Genomic DNA, 22,635 nt, shown 5'->3' with positions numbered 1-22,635 from the left:
GATAGTCTGGCGACCCTGAAAATGAATGAATGAAAAGTCAGGAGTACCTCACCAACTCTGACCTCAAAATCCAAGATGGCTGTTCCACGTATCAATAGTAGTGAAAGCAGTTGTAGATTAATATGCTGTTTATTAGCACTTCTGTCTTATCTGTGTTCCATTAAACAGGCACTGTATAGGAATTTCTCCCATCTAGTGTTGAGATCGTATATTGCATTCAAACGGATAGCGCACTCTAGCACCTCACTGTTTCAAACGCGTATTGCAACAAGCTGTGCTGCTGTGTACCAAAATACTGTGATAACATTGATGAAACCATGTCATCCCATACTTCATGGAGTATTCATTCAGGCTCCTACACAGACACACGCGACGCGAGTTGACAAACCCCCTCCCCACCATGCTGGCTGTGTTTACAACGTAGGACTGTTGGGGCGGATGTAAATTGGAACAAACCGATCACGTCTTGTCTTTTGACAACTGACAAGTGGCTCAACCTCACACACCTCATTCCTCTCCTTGCATCACTGCATCACTAACAGCTGTTAGCAACCGGCGCCGCTAACAGCAGCAAACAGCTGTTAGTGGCGCTGTTAGCAGCGCTGGTCGCTAACAGCTGTTAGCCGCTGTTAGCTGTGATTCTCCTTCAGCAGCTCTCTCCACCTGGGAAAGGCTACCCTGATGTTGACCCTCCTTTTTTGAAATCGCCGGTCACGTTGCCTTTTTGCGTTTTTTCAAATGCACCGGCACTTGTGACTATAGCCTGCTTGCTGCTGCTTTTCGTCACTCTACCTGCAGGCGGAAACCGGAAACCGACAAGTGAAAACGCGAAAGGCAATTCCATATTTCTCAAGTATGTCCCTGTACGTACCTGTATTTTCAAGATGGCGCACATACATGATGAGACACCGGTCGCAATGTATATGTAAATGAGAATTTCAGAGCTTACGGACATACTTAGATACACTGATGGAGGTAAATACACATGTGCGGACACACTTTTGACTGCAAAATTTGTGTGTTTCAAAGAACAACTGAAATTGTTACACATAGCGCCTTTAAATCAGTCAAACACACAGGACTTTCTTTGGACATGTTGCCACAGTGTTTGTATGCACAAAAATACCACATAATGCATTGATATCCTAACCTGGCCAGAGCAAACTCCACTGCCAAATAATGGTTTTCCAACTTGTTATATATACTGGTGAAATTGGGCGTGATGTCATTCCCAACTCTTGCTTCTGACTTCCGAGGTAAATGGAGCACAGCATAAATTAGAGGACATAGCACGCTAACATGCTGAATAGGATGATAAACATGGTGAACGTTGCACCTGCTTACTGGAACATCAGCAGGGTAACAAAGTCATTGTGAGCATGTTAACATATTGATGCTGGCATTTAGCTCAAAGGACAGCTATGGAGCATCACAGAGCTGCTTGCATAGACTTCTAGTCTTGCTACATTTTTATTTTCCATCATATTTTTGTCTGTCTTTTAACATGTTGAGACAATGTTGGATGTATGTCACTTTAAAGTCCACCTGCCTCCTACATGTTCACTTAAACTCAACCTAAATATAAACAAACACTTTGGTGTTTGCTTCCATTTTTCACAAGTTTAAGATAAAAGGCTAAGACTTTTTTTAATGCACCAGATACTGATTAAACAGCTTCATTACTACACAGGCGTACCTTGGGATAGTCATAATAAAAGGACACTCTAACATGTACAACATTATCTTTACAAATGCAATTATTAGGGTTTCACATGACGAGCACTCCAGAAATGCAAATTAATGCGAATGAATGACATGACAATCACCTTAGGATCTCATCACAGTATGTCTTTACATTAGAGCTGCCATCAATAAAATGCACATGAGTTGGTTGTCCATTGCTCATGCCAGCCCATACCATAACCCCACCACCACCATGGAGCACTCTTATTCTGGCATTAGCAAACCACTTGCCTGCACGTTACCATCTGCCTAGTACAACGTAAACCAGTATTCATCTGTGAAGAGAACACTTCTCCAAAGTGCCAGTCGCACTCAAAGTTGAGCATTTGCACACTCAAGTCATTTACAATGACTAACTGCTGTCAAGTCAAGACCTTGGTAAGGATGACAAGCATGCAGATGAACTTTCCTGACACAGTTTCTGATGATTTGTGCAGAAAATCCTCAGTTTTGCAAACGTATTGTTGCATCAGCTGTCTGGGTGGCTGATCTCAGTCAATCTTGCAAGTAAAGACACTGGATGTGGAGGTCCTGGGCTGACATAGTTACACACTATGTGCGGTTGTGAGGATGATTGGATGTCCTGCCAAATTCACAGAAACAACACTGAAGACAGTTTATGATAGTGAAATGAACATTCAGTTCATAGGCAACAGCTCTGGTAGACATTTCTGCAGTCAGCATGCCAATGGCACACTCCCTCAAAACTTGCCATCTGTGGCATTGTGTTGTGTGGACTTTTATTGTGACCATTCCAAGGCACACCTGTGTAGTAATGATGCCGTTTAATCAGCTTGATATTCCACACCTGTGAGGTGGATGTACCGTCTTGGAAAAGAAGTACTCACTGACATGAATTTTAACAAGTTTAAGATCAATGTGTGCTAGAAATAAATCTTTTGTGATAAAAAAAAAAAAGTTTTAAATCTTTAACTTAAGCCTGTGAAAAATGGGGAAAACGAAAGTGTTGCATTTCAATTTTTGTTCAGTTCTTTTCAAACACCATATCTTTTATCTCCTTTTTTCTTGAAGTTCTCTACCCAATAACTTAATTTTTTTATTGTGTCTGTACTACTGGTGAAAATTAGCAGTTGAGCTAACCCAACACATTTAATAGTTAAATGTCAGTGTTAACGTGCACTGTCCCCTATAAATAAACAAATAACCAAACCATAAAGACCACAGATCCATGTGTAGTTACAATAAAATGAAATATTTGTGCTCATGGTTTGTGAATTCAGGGTTCAATTAGGAAAAAAAAATCTACAAAGGAAAATGTCACTCACAGTAGGTATGTAAATGGTATAATTTGGAAACTGATGCCAGCTAGAGTTGAGGTTAATTCATGCACCCACTGACATCGTCTTCTTTTTGATATCTATGTCACGCCTGTTTCTAGTCATGTCACCTAGTCCTTTTGTGGAGGAAAAACACATTGTTCCCACTTTTCATGCACAGAGAGCCAGAAAGAGAAGGGTGGGCACTGAGCAGAATAACTTCCCAAAATGATCCCTCTGGGGACAAAAGACGGGGGAGGAAGTAGAGAAAGTGGAAATTGAAGGAGAGAGGTGAGAGAGCTGTAGAGGAGGCCAGGGTAAGATGATGGTGTTGATACGCTGTGCGCCAAGTCACCTGCTGTCGTGACCAGGTCTGTCTTGGACAAGCTGGCTGTGTGCTTCAGCCACAGCAGGTGAATATAATAGGTCCAGCTCTGTGAAAGTTCAGCTGACGTCCAGTCTCTTTCAATCACTCTCGCATTTGTTACTGTATTAGGTCCTCGGCCATGTGAAAGGCAGCATGTAGTAGCTTCGAAGTCAAAGAGGCAGGCGAGTGGTCACAAAGCTGGCAGGTTGTGAATGAGTAACACTCTTTTTTCTCTAAACAACTCCTACTGAAGTGCCCTTAAAGGAACAATCCACCCGGGAGCTCACTTGCACTTTATCATCAGTCAGACACTGACAAGCTGTGCACAAAGCACTGTACATTACACTAAGGTGTTTCCCAGAGTGCATTTCGGAGACAAGAGCATTTGTTTTTACAATTGCAGTCAAGCCGTTCACTGCTACAGTGAGGTTTTAAATGACATCATAAGTGCAACTGACTCGAATGAATACTGTGCTGCACTATTCTTAGACATTTCTAAAGCTTTTGAGGCAGTTGACCAAGCTGTTTTGTTACAGAGACTGGTTAATTTAGGGCTGTCCTTAAACTGTTCAGCCCTTAAAAACTACTTGAGTGGTAGAACGCAAGGTGTCCAAGATGATGATGTATTTCTAGCTTTTTGAATATACAAAATGGTATCCCTCCATGGTCCATATTTTATTTGCAATTTATATCATTAATTTGTATTGCAATATTGTCAATATAAAATTTTATTTTTATGTGGACGGCACTATTATCTATACTTCTGCCCATTTTAGTGAGTGTGATTAAGGAGCTGCAGTCTGCTTTTAATGTTGTTCAGAGGAATCTTTGTAAGTTGAGACTTGTACTAAATCCTGACAAAACTTAAATGATGTGCTTTTCAGGGTCAGTGTGATAACAGGTAATAATGTAAATCAGATTGTTACTTCAAATAACAAGGTGATTGAATATGTGTTAAAGCAACTCTTACCTTTCTTGCATTTCACACGGCACTTTTGCAAAAATTTGAACATCCACAACTCCCGTCTCCCTCCAAAGTCCCATCCCCCTCCTCCATTACGTCCTCAGTACATCTGTGATAGACGTAGCCGTTGGCAAAGTAACGTTAGATACACGGAAGAGGAGAGCGAGTGTAACATTACAACCAAGACAGTCAAATGCAACAGTTGCATTGAGTTTTAAAACTCAACTGGAGTCAGTGATGACTGATGAGTTTTAGAATAAGGTTACAGTGCTAACGTTAGATAGTAGCGTTAACGTTACTAGTAAGTGGAAACGCACAAGGAAGATGACGTTAATGTTTCAGAGGCTACGCTACAGTAGGCTAACGTTAGCCATTTGCAACTGGATGCTGTGTTGTCATACACATATAATGGAGTCTTGCTCACTGCGCCGACTCTCACTTTAAGATTGGAGAAAAAAACGCCCCAGCTTTTTTTATTTCTTTCAACCAATCACAATCATTCTTGGCAGTGCCACAGCAACGGTGCACTTGCAAAAATATTGCCGGGGGAAACAGGTTTTGGTGTAATATGCCCACAAAAATATCGGCTACAGGACGCGAACCATGGCAGAAAAATGGCTACATCCCTGCAAGATCAAACACCGCAAAAGTTAGTAAAGGACGTGTTGAAGGTTGAAAAATGCTACACAACCGGAGGTGGTAGGGCGGGACTTCAGCGTTGGGTATAACTCGTTACAAAGTAACGCAATCAAAGTACTTTGATTACTTTTTGCAGTAACAAGTAACCTAACACGTTAGCTTGCTGTTTGAATAATAAAATACTTAAGTACATTTTCAAACAAAACATCAGTTACTTCCGTTACTTTTAGAACGCTGCTCCCTCAGCTGTTTGGTTCTAATAACGGAGATATCAGTCAGAAAGAAGTCACGGAGCTTGTGGCTCGCTACATGGAGAAGAAATGCTGCCGTTGTCTACGGTGGAGTCTAAAAAAGGTGGAGGACTCGCTGACAGACATATTTCAGACTCAGGACTTGCATTATGCCTGGTACACGCTACACGCTGGTAGTCACCAATTATCCCCGGTCGTCTTTCACGGTGTGTGTGATGTCATCGGGTTATTCTTGTCCTATTTTTATTACTTTCACTATTAAGTCATTGTGTCTGCTCATGTGCCAGCCGACATGTTGTTGTAGTCACCTAAAAGCGTCAGCAGATGGCAGGAGCTGCATTTGAAGCGCCATAAGTAAACTATCAAGCTACTGTATCTTCCACAGGAAGTTGACAAATACTTCAGAATAAAAGCCTGTTTAGAAAATGGAGGGAATCTCTCAGCCGAGGTTATAAGGGGCTTTTAATTTGAAACAGGTGTTGAGTTTGAAATGACGGTGCGATATGTTAACTTTACAAAGACAACGGAGCGGATAAAAAGTAAATATATAAATACACAGAGGGATTAATAAATAACGGACCGTCTATAATGTAGTCTGTTTCAAATGAAGCTGGAAGCCTCTGCAGTTGTGGTGAGTAAAAGCCCCGCTGCTACTTGTTAATGTTATTACTTTATGTCCGACCGTGAGGATGTACCATTGTTTGCTAGCTTGATGCTAATGACAGTAATATTAACTCAGCGGGTTGACAAAGTGCCTCTGCTGTTTCACACCATCATTTCCCCCTTTTACTCTGTGTGGTAACATCCCTAGAGGAAATATTAAAAAACGCTGGGGTGTTGTTGTCATACAGTTGTCTACGTCAGCAGATTGTTCTGTGTTTCTACTGGTCAAAGTGACGGCTGTGATGGGAGAATTGGATCTCAGTGAAGGACAAGTGGTCCATAACTTTAATTTTGGACACAAAAAAATGTAGGCTTAGCGCCCTGTGGTCCATTGCCCAATAGGAAATGTAGAATACTCAAAAGTACTTTAAAAGTGCTTGAGTTACTTCACTCAGGGAGTAACGCAGTAAAGTAACTGGTTACTTTCTTAAAAAGTAACGCAGTAAAGTACTTTGATTACTTTTAAAGTAACCCTTACCCAACACTGGTTATGAACGGAACTGAACTTCTCTTCTCAAAAACAAAATGACATTTTGCATACCCCAAGCAAAAAGAAACAAAACATTGAAAAACAATTTAGTGCAACATATAAGAAAGAACATATAGTGCAATAGTAAGATGGAAAGGGTTGACATTTCACAGTCAAAAACTCCACATCCTGAGAGCAGAACTGGGATATCCCCTTCATCACAGCACCATGAATTGTTTGTTTATACACCACGGAGCTTACCAGGTGATGCAGCGGTCCCTCACTCCTCCGTGAGTCAGCTGGTTTGATGGGGTTAGCTCTTAGCCTGAGCGCTACCCCCGCTTCCGTGTCCTGTCACAGTGCTGCCGGCGTCTCCCCGTCGGGACAGCTCCAGGTGAAACGGTCATCTCGTCTAAAGTGCAACACACACTGCCGCCGGCGCAGCGCTGTGGCCATCAAGTGCCACCCCCCAACACACACTTGCAGCGGCGCGCAGCGGCACCATCGACACTAAAATGTATTTCCCACCCCAGCCCGCAAGGTGGCTGTACCTACACTAGTTGCCAATGGTTGCCAACTGCTAGTAATGGAAGAAGAAGAGGAAAAACTTTGAGGCAACAACAACTTGGATTTCAGGGGTAAGTTTCTTATCAAAATCGTCTTATTAAAAATTTGAAATTTGGCCAAAGACATACATAAAAGCCTTTCCTAGCAGTGCCAGCCGCGCTGGAAATAGAGCAGTGGGCTGAAGCAGAGCGGTGCGGCGCGGCGGCTGGCGGCTGGCGCCGGTGTGGGTTGGTTCATAGAATATAATGGAGGTGGGTGTTTTGACGCGTGGCGTATGGCAGTGGTGTGTGTTGCACTTAAGCTCGACGTAGCAGACCAAATTTGCTACACATCCTGAGCTCTTGCAGTTGTAGCGTCAGATCTCTGCAGCAGATTCTAATGTCTGTTAGAAACTCTCGACTGTATTGTGCTGAGAAATTTATTTCTTGTTGCACCGTGTTTACTTCGCCGGTGTACACAGAGGCTGCCACAAGCATTGGTCGCGCCACCCTGTTGATTCAAACTTTAAAAACACCTGTCCAGCAGAAACTCTGCTCTCGTCCATTTTTAGCTCAGGAGGAAGCTGCATCAGTCTTCACCATCGCTCGAAAGCAGAGCCAATGTTGACCCGAGTTTTGGCTCTTCCAGCATTGAGTTCTCTCTTAGTAACAGGAGAAAACTCCGACCAATCATTGCATTCGGTCCGATGATAAAGAGTTTTCTTAGAACCATATGAGAATGGTATAATTATGAGTTTTTATTTCTGGTGGAATTCACGTACATTTTAGTGTGCCATCACCTTATTAATAGCATTTTAACCTAAACAAAGGAAAGTGTAAAATTTCCAGAAAGGTAAGTGTCGCTTTAACTTACAAATAGCTGATTTTTGTCGCTAGAAGACAATCTGTCTTTTAAACATCATATCAAGTGTCTTACAGAAAAAACCTTGGGGTGAGGTTGGGTTTCTATTATAGAAACAAATGCTCTTCCTCTTTTGGTGCAAGGAAAAAATGGTTCAAGCAATGCTTTTGTCAGTAATTGATTATGGTGACATTTTATACATGCATGCAAATTCGTCTTGCCTGATAATGCTAGAGTCAGTGTACTACGCTGAGCTGCAGTTTCTCACTGATATAAGTTTCTGCACACATTATTGCAGTTTGTGTGAGAAAGTTGGTTTGTCTTCACTATACAACTGTAGAACACTGGTACACTTGTCTTTATAAGGCCATATTACATGAACAGCCTCACTGTTTATGTTCTCTTCTGACTCCTAAAACTGTCAGTAGCTGCAGCCTCCGGTCACTTGGATAACTTATGTATTTCATTCCCTGAACCTGGGACCTTAAGGGTCACCTTAAACTAGATTCTGTTATGAGCATGGGAGATTTTAAAGGAGAAACAAGGACTTCCTTGAAAAAGATTTTGAATCTTTATGGGACTATTCCTGGTTACATAAAGGTTAAATAAATAAATAAATAAAAAGGTACTGAGATCATAAATACTTGTGTACCACTTTCTATTAAAGGCTTTATACATTGTGGCTCTGTTAGCCTAATGGTTAGAAGATCATTTATTATCTTCCTTAAGATATCCCTTATAAACATAACCATTGGTTTGCCAGGTTGTGGCTGGTTCATCACACTTGCTTTGTCTGTTTAGCTCTTTAATTGATAAAGCAGAGCCTCCACACTTGTCCTTTGATCTTCTGAAACAGGTGCAGTGCATCGCAACCAAAAGTGATTTACCGTTATGAAAATGCTTCCCTATATACCAACTTGTAGCTAGCACTATAATCATAATAATAATAATAATAAAATGATAAAAATTGTTATGACTAAAGTGCTCTGTATAGCTGAGAGGAACCACAGATTTTTGTAATTTTTTTCACAAGTGAACCCTTTCTTTATATACCTTTTGTTTCATTTATAGAAAATATTGATTAGTGCAAATTGTTATCCTTAAAATCTTATACTTTGCTCATTTAGTGACACTTTTGGTTACCGTGACAACTTCTCATGGGGTTTAATATTACAGAAAAGACTCCTTGAGCAGCAGAAATATATTGTATATGTACAATACCTTGCATCCTGCACTGTGCTTAAGGCATCAAGATCTGGGGTGGGGGGCACAAAAACAGCTGATGATCATCAATCATAATCATAATGATGAACTCTTTACATGTAAGACACAACTACAATAGAAGCCATTATACCATTGTAAGCAGTGTAATTGCTTGAAATAACAAAATGAATGATGGATAAGGGTTATTATGTAAAAAAAAAGATAATCAGATGCTTTTGTCTGTCTTTCTGCTCATGCCATGCAGCTCTACTTTGCTCTCTCTTTCTTTTTCTCCTTTGTTAACGAAACTTCACTTCCCCGTCGTAATTCTATGGATTGCGACAAAAAGAAAGTTGTATTACGATCACAGAAAACAAGCAAGGTTGAACCGACGTGATATGTTATGTCTATTTCTCCTCTGCTCCATTCTGCAATGGGGCAGTGTTTCTGGTGGGTGGGTGAAAAGTAACCTACGAAAAAAAAATGAGTGCAATAGTCTACGTTGAACCTTCTCTTCCTCTCTGTCGCTCTCTTTCTCCAAATCAAACACACACACACACACACACACACACCTTGGACAGTGCTCAGTCCTGGTCTCTGGGGGCTTCACAAACAACCTGATCTCACAGAAATACATGAAATGACCACGACCTCTTAACACCACATTCTGTGGTGGCAGCATGTAATGGGTTGAAATTACGTGCCGCTACCACGGAAACAATGCCAATGTAAAGTCAGTTAGGATCCTTTTTCTTGGTGGACACACGGATTCCCTGATTCAACAACGTCCTGTATACACACAAAAACAAAGTGTTCTTGATGTTAAAACAGCAAATATATTCCTCTGTTATAACTTCCCACCAATAACAATAATAATAATAATAATAATAATAATGATAACAAGATAGTTTGGCTGTACTAGATATTTAACATATTCAGTAGATTTACTTTTTTACAACACTGTTTGACAACTCTACAACTGCAACAATCACAGTCCCAAAAACGCCGTTTCTAGAGAACTTGCTAAAATATCTTAAATTAACCATCATCCTTACTTTTTCTTAACATATTCATTACCATTACTATCATTACTAGTTCGGCTTTACAAGACATTTGATATAATCAGTAGATGTATCTTTTTACGACTCTATTTTCCAACTCTATTTTACAACAAGCCGCAAAAAACCTACCGTCCCAAAAACGCTGTTTTGAGAGTACTATCTAAAATTAGCCATCATCCTTGCATTATCTTAACATAGTTCATCCAGGTGCAGTGTCATTACTAGTTCGGCTTTACTAGATATTAGATATATTGGGTAGATATATCTTTTTACAACCCTATTTAGAACCCTACTTTGCAAATCAGAAGAACTACAACTGTGTTGCTAATATGTATCAAACTGCATGGCGCGGTCCAAGGGAATTGTAGTTTTTAAAAAATATAAGTGTTTTTCCTAGATTTGGAAGTTGTAAATACTGAATTGAGAGTACACTGTGGACTTTAAGGGGATGGTAAACACACTTGTATAATCAGATTTTAAATATCGAATTTCTAAATGGGTGAAAATTAATTTATCCATATTTTATCCATATCTGACAGCACCCCCAGTTGTTGACTACACTCACATGATAGCTTAGGTCAAGAGCTCTCTATAACAGTTGGTCCCATGTCTGTACCCCCTTTCCTTGCTGAGTTATAAACCCTCAAACATGCACTGAGGTCAAGGTTCAAAGGTCAATGGCTGAAACCAGGAGCCATGCAGAATCTTCATACTGATATATGTTACTCTCCAGGTTGAGACCTTTCCAATGATGTTTTTGGTTTAGCTTTACGACAAAGTTTAGATTTTTTCATTTTTTGGACACAAGCCATGCCAGGTCTTTTTTTACTTTAGATAGTTTAGTTAACTGTAGTTACTAAAATGAATCATCCTCAGAGAAAACAATACTACCAAAAAGTAAACCAATAATAACAATAATGAAATAAGCAAAAATAATATTAAAATTACAATGAAATTTTAAAATCTATTTACAGAGTGGAATGATAGCCTAGTAGATAACTTAGATAATATTTATTATTGTTTAGACACTTTATTATTGCTTAGATACTATTTAGCCAATTATTGTATTTACTTTTAGCATGTTCTACTTTTATCTACTGTGGGCTATATGTTTTAATTTATTTAATAACACATTTATTTTATGTTAGGCCTACATCTTAATATTTTAACTCCAGTGTTTCCTCAGTGGGAGCCGTGTGCGCCGGGGGGCGGCCGCTGGTTCTGTGGCGCTAGCTTGGGGTCCACTCTTCCCTGGTGGAGTGGAGAGTGGCTGGGTGGCCAGGGGCGGATGGCTCCATGTGGTGGTATTTCCTCTCTGGTTCTTCCGTGCTCAGAATTATTATTTTTTTCTTATTTATTTATTTATTTATTTATTTATTTATTAGTGATGTTTGGATTCGGTTACGGCAGATGGACAACAATCTGAAATGGAATGAAGCCCACAGACGGCAGACCGTAGCTACAAAACAGTAGTGGAACGCGCCCCATCCACCCACAGCACATCTATCAAAAGCTGGCAAAATACATTTATTTTATTTTATGGCCTTGACATTAACCTGTCATATTGTTGAGTTATCAAGGACACTTTAGTGTTTTTGTGTGTATCCAGGAATGTTAAAGATATCACTGAGGAAAACGAGGTTGATGTGACGTTGTTGAATCAGGGAATCCGTGTGTCCACCACGACAAAGGATCCTAATTGACTTTACATTGGCATTGTTTCAGTGGTACCGGCACGTAATTTCAACCCATTGCGTGCTGCCACCACGGAATGTGGTGTTAAGAGGTCGTGGTCATTTTGCGTATTTCTGTGAGATCAGGTTGTCCACAAAACAAGTACGCATTGGGCACCCGACTGTTATATGCATTGTTTTTCTGGGAATGCCCCTTTTCATTTAGAACAGTGAACTCCGCCACTACAAAAGAGATAATTATTTAAATACACAAAATCGCTATCACAGCAAAACCATGAATAAAAATGTTTAGGATTTTAAGTTAACCCATAGTATGAATGAAAGTGAAGTGTGGGGCCAGACTTGATGTCTGTTACAATCTTTTTCCCCTGCTGTCATATTGAGCAGAGTTCTCCATAGCAGGCTGTCACATTCTGTGTGGTGTTGATTTTCATAGCTGTGATCATGTCAGCGTGTTTCAGTGGTGCTGTCCTTTTGGCTTAAAACATGGCAATGTAAAATCAGGAAGGTGTCAGTGGTTGTATAAGCTACAATATCCTTCCCTTTTATGTCCTGACAAAACTGCAGCACTTCACACAGTTTAGCTCCACCAAAGCACCTTTGAAATGAAATAGCAGGTGCCACAAATGTTGCTGACATGTGAGCAACACAGAAATATCTTCACAGAGGAGCTACAATCTGATATATTTTTAAGCTGTGGCTGGAGGCAGGGCCTGAAATGGGCCGGTACTTACCGGCACTTCTGATTTTTGTCCACATGAGTACCCTCACTTCTTATTGCATACTGCCACCTCCCAAGTTTGTGAGTCTAGGTGTGTATGCACCCCTAAACACATGCATAACCATGTCTTTGTAAACACTCCGCTTACTGCTGGGAAAACTGGTGGATGAGGGACCAAGTTGATGATTTCTGCAAGGCAAATGATTGGCTCATGTGTTTTGGTTTAATTCAGGCACTGGCTGGCTCATCACTGGATGAGCTGATCAGAATGTTGTGGTCAAAGGTAAAATGTCATGGTCACTGTAACCTCACAAAACGTAACATTTTTGGCCATAACTCAAGAATTCATACACTAATGACAAAACGTTGGCTTTTTTTGACTGGATTTTTTATTTAGGGATCACTTATCTGCAGTGTAATAGCACTCTGGCTCTCCTTGATGGCCAAGAACATCACAGTCTTGCCAGTGTCTTATTCAGGATTGTTGCCACCTTTTCACACTTAAATTACTATAAAAAGCTGACAAGCTAATAGCTTGCATTGACAAAATGCAGGGCCAGTTGAACTGCTGGATATACAACTCCACCTCCTTGTCCCATAATGATAGCACAGAAAACTCCCAGTGCATTTTCAGGTTAAGGTGGGAATGGGAGGGGCTTTTGGTTGTGCTGAGCAGCAGTGCTCTCAACTCTTTTTCACCAAAAAACTTTTAGCTGGTCCAAACGTTGCTGTTAATACGTAGACTGAATAAAAATGCTAATTTGCCTGTACTGCAGATACACAACATTTTCGCTACTTTGCATACATGTCTTACTGATCCTCTCCAATCAAGAGTATCTTAAGTTATGTTGACTCTTTAAAAAATGCACCCTGCCTCCCTGCTAGCTCATTCTACATGATCAGTGTCTGTAATCTCAAACTGTCCTGTCCGAGTAAACCAGTAACTAAAAAGTTCAAACATTGCTACAGACTAAGCATGAGGGAAAGTGATCATCAGTGATGCATACAAGAGCTGAGAGCAGCTATCAGTAGAGGCCACACAAAAGACCAGAACTAAATGGAAGCGAAATTAGCCTCGCTGAATGAGACAATAATGAATTTGGTCATACCCTCCACACTTCACTGAGCACAGTGATACATTGTAACTATTAAACAATATCCTTCAATTCATTCTCCATACTCCCTAACCCCTGGGAGCTGAAGCCTATTCCTGGACTCCTTCGGCACAAGGCAGAGAGGTGACCAATCTATTCAGGGCCAGTGTTTTCTGTCATTCTAGACAATTATATTTACACACACCATATGAACAATTTAGAGCTGTCATTACGCTTAAGTCACATGTTTGTGGACTAGAGTGGTTTAGACAGACACACAGAGAGAGCTCTTAGATTGGGTTGTGCCAGCTTTACGTAAAAGTTTTTAACTATTAACTTGTTAACTGGTGAGTTTCTAAACTGAGTGGCCTCATAATTTCTCAGCCAATTGGCAAATGGCACATTCGGTCTATCGGTCAGTTGGTCGACCAGTTTGGTCCAGACTAAAACATCTCACAGCTTGACTGGATTGTCATATATTGAAACTGTCATGTTCCCTGGAGGATGGTGATTTTGGTGATCTCTAGACTTTTCTCTAGTGTCACCAGAAGTAAGCACAAGGGCAAGGCAAGGCCAGTTTTGTAAACCCGACCATGCCCACAAACTCAGCACAGGAACTGACCCGTTACCTCATTTAATTTATTATTAATTATCTCCAAGTCAAATCTGGACCTGGCTGACTGTTAATAGAACTCCTGCAACCTGACCCATGATTAAACATGCCATTTCATGTACTGTAGCCTACTGTCTGTCCCATTCAGATGTGCAAAGCACTTGCTCAGTCAGCTTCCACTTTTCCACTTGTTGTTGATGTAATTCAAAGTGGCATAGAGATAATCAATTTTACAGTAATCATCTGTCCACATATAAGTAACTGTGTCCACACGGGCATCTTGGACACCGATCAATGATTATGTTTCTTCTCACCCATAACAAACAAACACACACACACACACACACACACACACATATAGCATTTAGCTTAAAATAAACATCACTCTAATATATGATTTCATCGTCTTTATTGAGGGAAGCCATAAAGCAACTTTTATTTTTGTTGTTTCATTTATTTTAGTCTTTCACCCCCCACATGTATCATTGTATTGAGTACTGCTTTTACAAAACCAAATTTCATCAACAGAAAATTCAAGGGAAAAGAAATATAGCATTTCAGAGGTACTGTATGAACCTGTGTGTGGCTCAGGTGCATATTTCTATAAGGAAGGGGTTTCTCTCAATACTTCACTGCAATCAGCAGCATGTAAGCCAGCACACTGGCAGCAGCACTCAGCTGTGCTGGTGATCTATGGGTTGTGTTGTGCAACACAGCACAGGAGTGATTGTTGCAATGATGGAGATGAAAAAACAGTGTTGGGGGCATTACTCAAAAAGAAAAATCATGTAGTACATATTACTTGTTCCTCTTTAAAAAAGTAATGCATTACTTTATTTACTCCCCATAAAAAAAATAATTCATTACACAATTCATGACATTACTTTTGCGTTACTCCACAACATTCAATGAATTCAGTGCAATCACTGCAAAGCAGTGTATGTTCAATGCATGCTATGTGCTCTTGGGAAAAGATTCAGCAAAGTGAGATGCACCTCATGTAACTGCCAGTTAACAACATAACATTAACCCTTGCACATGCCTAAATATCAGCAAAACACAAGGCTCAAGAGAATCAAGACGACACTGCAGTAGGCTATCACTGCTTCAATAAACAATAAATCAATGGGCCTAAATAAAATAATATAAGTGACCAGCAATCCTAACATCATTAAATCAGGACAGACTTAAAGGGGAAAAAAACATGCTTTAATGGCATATAAACTGCTGTTGTCTGTGATGTTGGCGTCAGACACCAACACACATAGGCACTTTACACAGCAGTAGGGGGATATAAGCATCAGACACGGATGCACAGAGGCACTCTTCGCGATGGTATAATTTACACTGGTTGGCGGCAGTTTGTTATGCTGCCAGCAACCACCGTATTACAGAGTGAGTCAATCCGTATAGTGATGGCAGGGGGGAGTGGTGGATGGGTCACACACTCTCTGGACTTTCACCTGAGTGCCCGCTGTTCATTTCCCATGAGAATTTTAGGCCAAACCATGATGTTTTTTTCATTGGTATTTGACGAGTTGGAATGAAAAGATGTTGTTCTACCTTAAGAGGAAGAGTCTTTTAAATGATTTGTCAGGCAGTCTGTTCCTCCTCTGAGTCAGCACAATGCTAACAAGGCTGAAGATCCTCTCCAAGGTCATACTAAACGGCATCACCGTTGTCGGCATAATTATTTGACTAGTAACGGTCATGTGATTACTGAATTTAAGAACAGTAACATGGCATATTACTGTTGTAAAGACAAATGTCATGTAATCACTGCTAGCTAGCCAGTGGGAAACACACAGGGGCTTGCATGGACCAACATGCATGTGCACCCAGACTGTCTACCGCAACGACGAAGAGAGAAGCTCGGACTACAACACACATGACCTCATTCTCTACTCAGGACGCCATTACTCCACTATATCTTTACGCAGTAAAGTAAAGGTTTGCTGCTATATTAATGCTCTTAATGTTGTATAGAGCTCCTTGAAGAATTGAAATATTAACTGGTGCCTAAATAACAGTGAGAGATGGTTCAAAGAGATAGGTCACAGTGGGTGTATTGACATTTTCAGAAGTTCTGAATTGAGGCTTAGCAGCAGTTCATTCAGGAAGACTTTCATGCGTCTCATTTATTCTCTCTCTTCCTCTCTCTTTGATCCAACTACTCAGGTGAGTATGGGTGTTCTTTCTCTCAGTAAACTTATTGGATTTTTCCACAATCCCTGTGAGCCAATCATATCGTTGCTGTCACACCTTTAAACCGTTCTGCTCTCTGCTGCCAATAGTTGTCATTTCAGTGTGAAATCAATGCAACTTCCTCCACCCCATTTGCTTTCAGTTCTCATTACATCCAGCGTGCAGGGTTCCTTCCACCCTAGCCCACATAACATCCACCCAGATCGTCAAGCATTCCTCTTCATCCCTTCACCACCACCACTGATGTTGAGACTCCATCAGGAGATATTCCTGTCTCTAACCCCTGAAAAATTGATGAAGTTACAATAAGGTCTGATCACAAAAGCCTCTTCACATTTATACATTTTATTGTGCACCTTGTCAATACATTAATTTCACTCTTCAGTCTCTCACAATTGAAATACCTTTTCCCACCACAGTCAGAGAAAGTATGATGCTGTCAGTGTGAAATAAATGCTTCTCTACCAGGTTTTTAATAGCATCATTGTGTTGCATGGACACGGGTCAGGGGAAAGTAACAAGATTTCCACATCTCCTGAATGGCAAATATGCCTGAATGTGCAGCCTGTTGCCATCTTAATCTGCCTTTTCATTCTCATTTCCTCTAGCTCTGAAGGTTTAACTTTATTTTGGAAAAGGTCAAGTTCATGGCTTTCTTGGTGAATGAGAGATATACTGAGGAATTACAGGCCATTATCACCTGAAATGCAAAGGAAAGACACAGATGCAGAGTTGATAAGCTTCAGGCAGAGTGGATGCAGTGTGGTTACAATAGAAACAGTATCCGTACGGATCTGAATAAATACATGGATACATGTTTACCCATACACACAAAAAGAAACAGGATTAGAGATACACATGCAAACACACAATGTAAATAAAACATTCATATAACATTAACGGACACAGATGCACATGCATACAGTAAGTACATGCACACAACCATACACACACAGATGCACATGCCGAAACACATGAACATGAGAAGGCACACACAGACACACATGCCCATATTGAGGCACTCTTACACACGCACACAGGGCTTTTTATGAATCTAATTTCCATTCAGCCTCATTGTCACAAGAAGCTGTCACTACTGATGAATAGGGTTCCTTCACACATGAATGTTGAGAGAAAGAGAAGCCACAGATTTAAAGACATAAAACTCTCAAAACCCATATTTCCCCAGCAGAGTCACCACAGTATAAAGTCTGGCAAGAGCAGATAAAAACCTAACATAGCCTACTGTATGCACAGTTAAGTTATTGGCTGCTTTTAGCAAAGGCTTTACGACTCAGACTTGATCCAAAGGGCAATGAACCATTTACCAGGACTGTGGTGATGGGTTATTTCACTCACTGAGCTACACAGAGCTTCCACAGAGCAGCCCAGTCGGCAGGAGAAAATTTTGGCTTTGTACCTTTCTGCAAACCAGTTGTTGAAGCTGTACATTTTATAAAAAACATATCAGCATTTCCAAAGCAACTTCATATATAAGCTGACTTTGTCGTCAGGAGGTGGCGTAGAGGTGGATAACCTGACACCTCAGCCGGAAACCTGCCAGGCTGCAGCTACGATCACTGCGTTTCCAGCGGCTTTGTGGCTGCAAATGTGGCTGTTTAGTGACCTGTCGCTATTTTCCCTCCCTAAGAAATTTCGTTTGGGGGGGGGGGTTTCTTGAGATATCACATTCACAAGTATGAGACAGATGAGGTCACAGTGACCTTGACCTTTGACCACCAAAATCTAATCAGTTCATCACTGAGTCCAAGTGAATGTTTGTGCCAATTTGTAGAAATTCCCTTTAGGTATTAGGATATCATGTTCACAAGATTGAGACAGATGAGGTCACATAGAAATTGACCTTTAATCTAGGCCACCAAAATCTAATCAGTTTATTGTTGTGTCCAAATTTGCAGAAATACCATATAGCAAGAAATACCAAGGTGTTCTTGAGATATTGAGTTCACAAGAATGAGATGGGTGCAAGGTCACAACAACCTTGACCTTTGACCCCTGACTACCAAAATCTTATCAGTTCATCCTAGAGTCCAAATGAACGTTTGAGCCAAATTTGAAAAAAAAAAATCCCTCACAGTGTTCTTGAGATTTCATGTTCACAAGAATTAAACAGGCAAGGTCACAGTGACCTTGACCTATGACCATCGAAAACCAATCAGTTCATCATTTAGTCCAAGTCCAACATTTGTGCCAATTTTGAAGACATTTCTTCAAAAAACAACTTCTGCAACAACAGCAGCTCAAGACTGAAAACTGATAAGCATTTCTGAATGAACAACATATTGAAACATTGAGAAACAGCTGATTTACAGTAAGTTGTGTAAAACAGACTAACACAGCTATTTCCATTCACAATCAGACACAAAACCAGGTGATTTTATTTACATGGACATGAATCATTAAAAGGGGACTTTTTTTTGATTGATTTTGTTCAATGTGGCCACAGAACAACACAGAGGAGGTTGTATAAATTAGAACAGGACTGTATTATTTTTCCTTTTGTGCCTTTTTTTTTTTTTTTTTTTTTTTAACTGTATTTGTACATTTTATTTTTACACACTCATTTGGAACCAGAAGGCCATGTATGATGGATTTCTTTTGTTGATCACTGGCAGCGATTTCATGTTTCTAATAAAGCTTTACTGCAGCCATTGTGTCACTTATAATTTCTGTACAAAAATGTAGAGAGGTTCACAGGAAAAGGAAACTAAACTATAAAAATAATGGACTTGATATTGTCTACTGTATGCAGGTAGAACTGACACATGAAAGGTAATGCAGTTTTTGTCATCCCATCAACCATTGTATTTCAAAAGTGGCTGTGCCAGAATATATGTTCCTCTTGGACAGAAATCATGTGCTTGTGTTTGGTAGGAATGATTTGATATTGTGTCCAGTTTGCCGTGCTTTGATAGAGTTAGTGTATGCACAGTAAAAAATATGGTTTTGAGCTGAAAATTAACAATTTGGCTCATTGTGTGATGTAGGTGTGTTACTGTGTTAAGGGTTTAGAAAAAAGGATCTCAAGTACAGGTGAATGATTGTTTAAAAAAAGTAGTTTAATTTTGAGCACTTGCAATCGCTTTGTTCTCTACAAAAAGACAAACAATAAAGGCTGCTGAAGCAAACTGCAGCATTTCTGATTAATTTATGTGACATTTACTGTAAGATAGCACAATATATGCAATAAAGAAGAGTTTTTTTGTGGTAATAGAATCTTGATTTATGCTAAATAAATCCATTAATAAAAGATACTAGTGATGCATATTTTAATGTAACTCAGAGGAATGTGTGTTACCAATTGCAAAAAGATGTAAAGCAAGTATAAAGAAAACTTTTTCATTCATTTCTTTGACCAAAGAGCACTCAAATTTTATCATTTTAACCAGAGAAGCGCAGTGATGTTACAGCGTGTTCTCTACCACCTGTAGCAAATTGAAAATGACTAGTTTTTCTGCATTATGCGTGATCATTTCACTTTACTTTCGCATCGACTGTAACATTTAAGCATAATATCCATGTGTTTTGGCGTCAATGATTCAGAAGAAATGGCAAAAAATGTGATCAATCATCAAGTGAATGGTCTAACTGTGCGCTGCACGGAGAGACATTTCTTGTGTACTTCTACAACAGACAGTGAAGTCCGCAGCTTACCTGTCCAGAGCGATGGCAGTCATTGAGTAGATACTGGCAAACACAGCCGCGATCGGAAAGAAGTTGTGGAAGCGGCAGTAGACCGGTCCGAAGTACCACTCGTTGTGCACGGCGTAGGTGAAGTTGATCACCGTGTTGAAGGCGGACATGGAGGCTTCGGCGAACGCCAGGTTCAGCAGAAAATAATTGGTGACGGTCCTCATGCGTTTGTGCGCCATAATAATCCAGATCACTGTCAGATTGCCTACCACGGACACGATAACTATACAGCTGTACGCAATGGCCCAGAGCACAATTCTCCAGACTGGCTGCACAAACTGGTTCCAGTACTCGGTCCCGTTATTAGTGTCGTTGGAGCCGGTGGTCCAATTTGACGCATTGGTGATATTATATAAAGGATCCATTTTGCTGTTTAAGATCTGAAATCACTCTGAAACTACTGATATAATCCTAAATCATTTTGTAACAAAGTTAAAGATCCTAGTGCCAAACGCAAACTGAACAAAGGAAAGCTCAGCAAAGCCCGACCGCCGCACAATCTGTTGGAATGTTCACCTAAAGACTCCGCTGTCTTGGAAATCATAAACATAGGAATACAGTTTAAGTCATTCACGTGGACTTAACGATAGCAATCTATCATTATCTATTACTCTTTAACACTTTTCGCTGTGCGTAAAAAAGAAAACGCGTCTTTTACGCGCATTGCAGCAGCGAAACAAGTCTGTGTTCCTCTAACTGCTCACACATATCTGAGCTCCCTGCTCTCTCAGCTGCTCTGAGCTCTCTCCTGCTTCTTTGCTTGAACTGAGCGGCTGCACACCAGCTTATGAAACGAGCCGCTGCGCACACGTCCAGTAGGCAGTCTCTGTAATTATGATTATGGATGAGCCCAGGTAAGGTATTTATTCCTTCCGACTCAGACCGCACGGGCAAGCCAACGGGATTACCATGCCTAAATACCTCTTATTTGATTAAATTTGCTAATAATTCCTCTTTGGGCAATAGCAAACAGCACACAAGCAGGAGAATAAATGAACAGGCACATGAGTAATAATACAACTACCAATATTAATGACACTACTACTAATCGCAATAGTAATGGTTGTAGTTGTGTACTGGTAGCCAACACAGCAGTGGCATCACTGATAACATTAATCTTGAACAGATTTCATCTCTACATACAATTTAAGAAATCTTTTTTTTCCCCCGAATGTGGTGTGTACTTAATGTGGTAAGGTGCCACGCTGTTTGAATATCCATCTGCCCACTCACTGCCCCCTCTTGTGGACTCACAGTCTAGACTGTGTTGCCTATTCAGAGATCAGCTGCTTCAGAGGATGTGAACATACTGATGACAGAGACTGAAGTATTGCAACATGCTTTAGGAGGCTTCTACACACATTGCACAGGAAGAGAAATGTGTATAGAAGTGAAAGTCTCTATGTTGTTATAATACTCTCTGCAGTGTAATCATTCAGTACTAATGAAATGACTAAAGAGAAAACAACATAATGTAAAGTATGATAATGTAGCTTTACAACATTTAATGACAAGGAGACAGGCGTAGCCTACTGTACACATTGTCCTGTTGCCTGCACACTGAGCATTACTGCATCACTGCAACAGAAATTCTTTACAATAGCTGGCTGTCCAGGAGATTTAGTAGGAGCCCAGTTGCCACAAGAAAATGTTGGTATTGTACATTTCTGCAAACCATGAATACATTTACCCTTAGTACCTCTGCACCTCTGTGTCGTATATGAGCTGATTTTGTCATCTGGAGGTGGAAGAGATGGGGATGGCATGACAAAAAGGTTAGATCACTGTTAAGCTGCAGACCACTGTTTGAGAGAAACAAACAACGCAACAGGTTGTGTTTCAGCAACACATTCTCATTCCAATCTCGTCACATATTGATGTTTTGGTCATGGACTTTCCACTTCCACATACGAAATGGAAGATACCCTGGGTGCTTTGGTTGTTGATGTTCTGGGACACTGTGTCAAGTTATCTTCTTTCAAGATACACTTCCTTTTTCACAGGAAATTTAACGTTCACACACAGTCTCTTTCAAAATAAACACACTACGTTAATACAACACCGCAAATTAACTTTGTTTTTTCCTAAACCTAACCACATGTTAACCACAGTGTTGTTAATAAAGTTTTAATGTATCTGCTACATAATAACATGCAAATGTAAAGTATTCATAGTTTGCAGAAATGTAAAGTGCCAACATTTTTGCTGGTATTGGTTTGTCGGAAAACTGCACTCCTTCATTGTTTATTATACCAAGCTTCATTTATTGTACCAGATCCTTGTTACTGGATCCATTCTTCATTTCTGCGTTTGCAGGAGTCTACCCAGAAGAGCAATGTGAGAGGATGAATGAGCTCATTAGGAGGGCTTCTTCCAGGCTTGCCACTGGACTCTGAAAAAGTGCAAAGCTGAATGAACATTTATTCACGGACTTTCTCTGTATGACGGTCGGATAAAGGAGCTTTAATAGCCACAGGTTTTGGTGCTGTGAATCTAAGAGGTGTGATTTTAATTGATACTGTGGTATGATATTTTAACCCACTGTCACTT

General features: G+C 40.3%; 1 protein-coding gene across 1 annotated transcript in view; it reads right to left on the bottom strand.

The window, feature by feature from the left end:
- tacr1a (tachykinin receptor 1a) overlaps positions 1-20,892 on the bottom strand; it is an 80,281-nt gene extending 59,389 nt beyond the window's left edge. Inside the window, exon 1 of the mRNA XM_049578360.1 lies at positions 20,047-20,892. Coding sequence (XP_049434317.1) covers positions 20,047-20,450 — 404 coding nt within the window. The 5' untranslated portion in view covers positions 20,451-20,892. The remainder of the gene's footprint in view (positions 1-20,046) is intronic.
- Positions 20,893-22,635: the final 1,743 nt, after the last annotated feature.

Source organism: Epinephelus fuscoguttatus, linkage group LG6 (assembly GCF_011397635.1).
Source record: "Epinephelus fuscoguttatus linkage group LG6, E.fuscoguttatus.final_Chr_v1".
Lineage (NCBI taxonomy): Eukaryota > Metazoa > Chordata > Actinopteri > Perciformes > Serranidae > Epinephelus > Epinephelus fuscoguttatus.
Note: the sequence above shows the minus strand (reverse complement) of the source record. Positions and strands in the feature narration are given on the sequence as shown.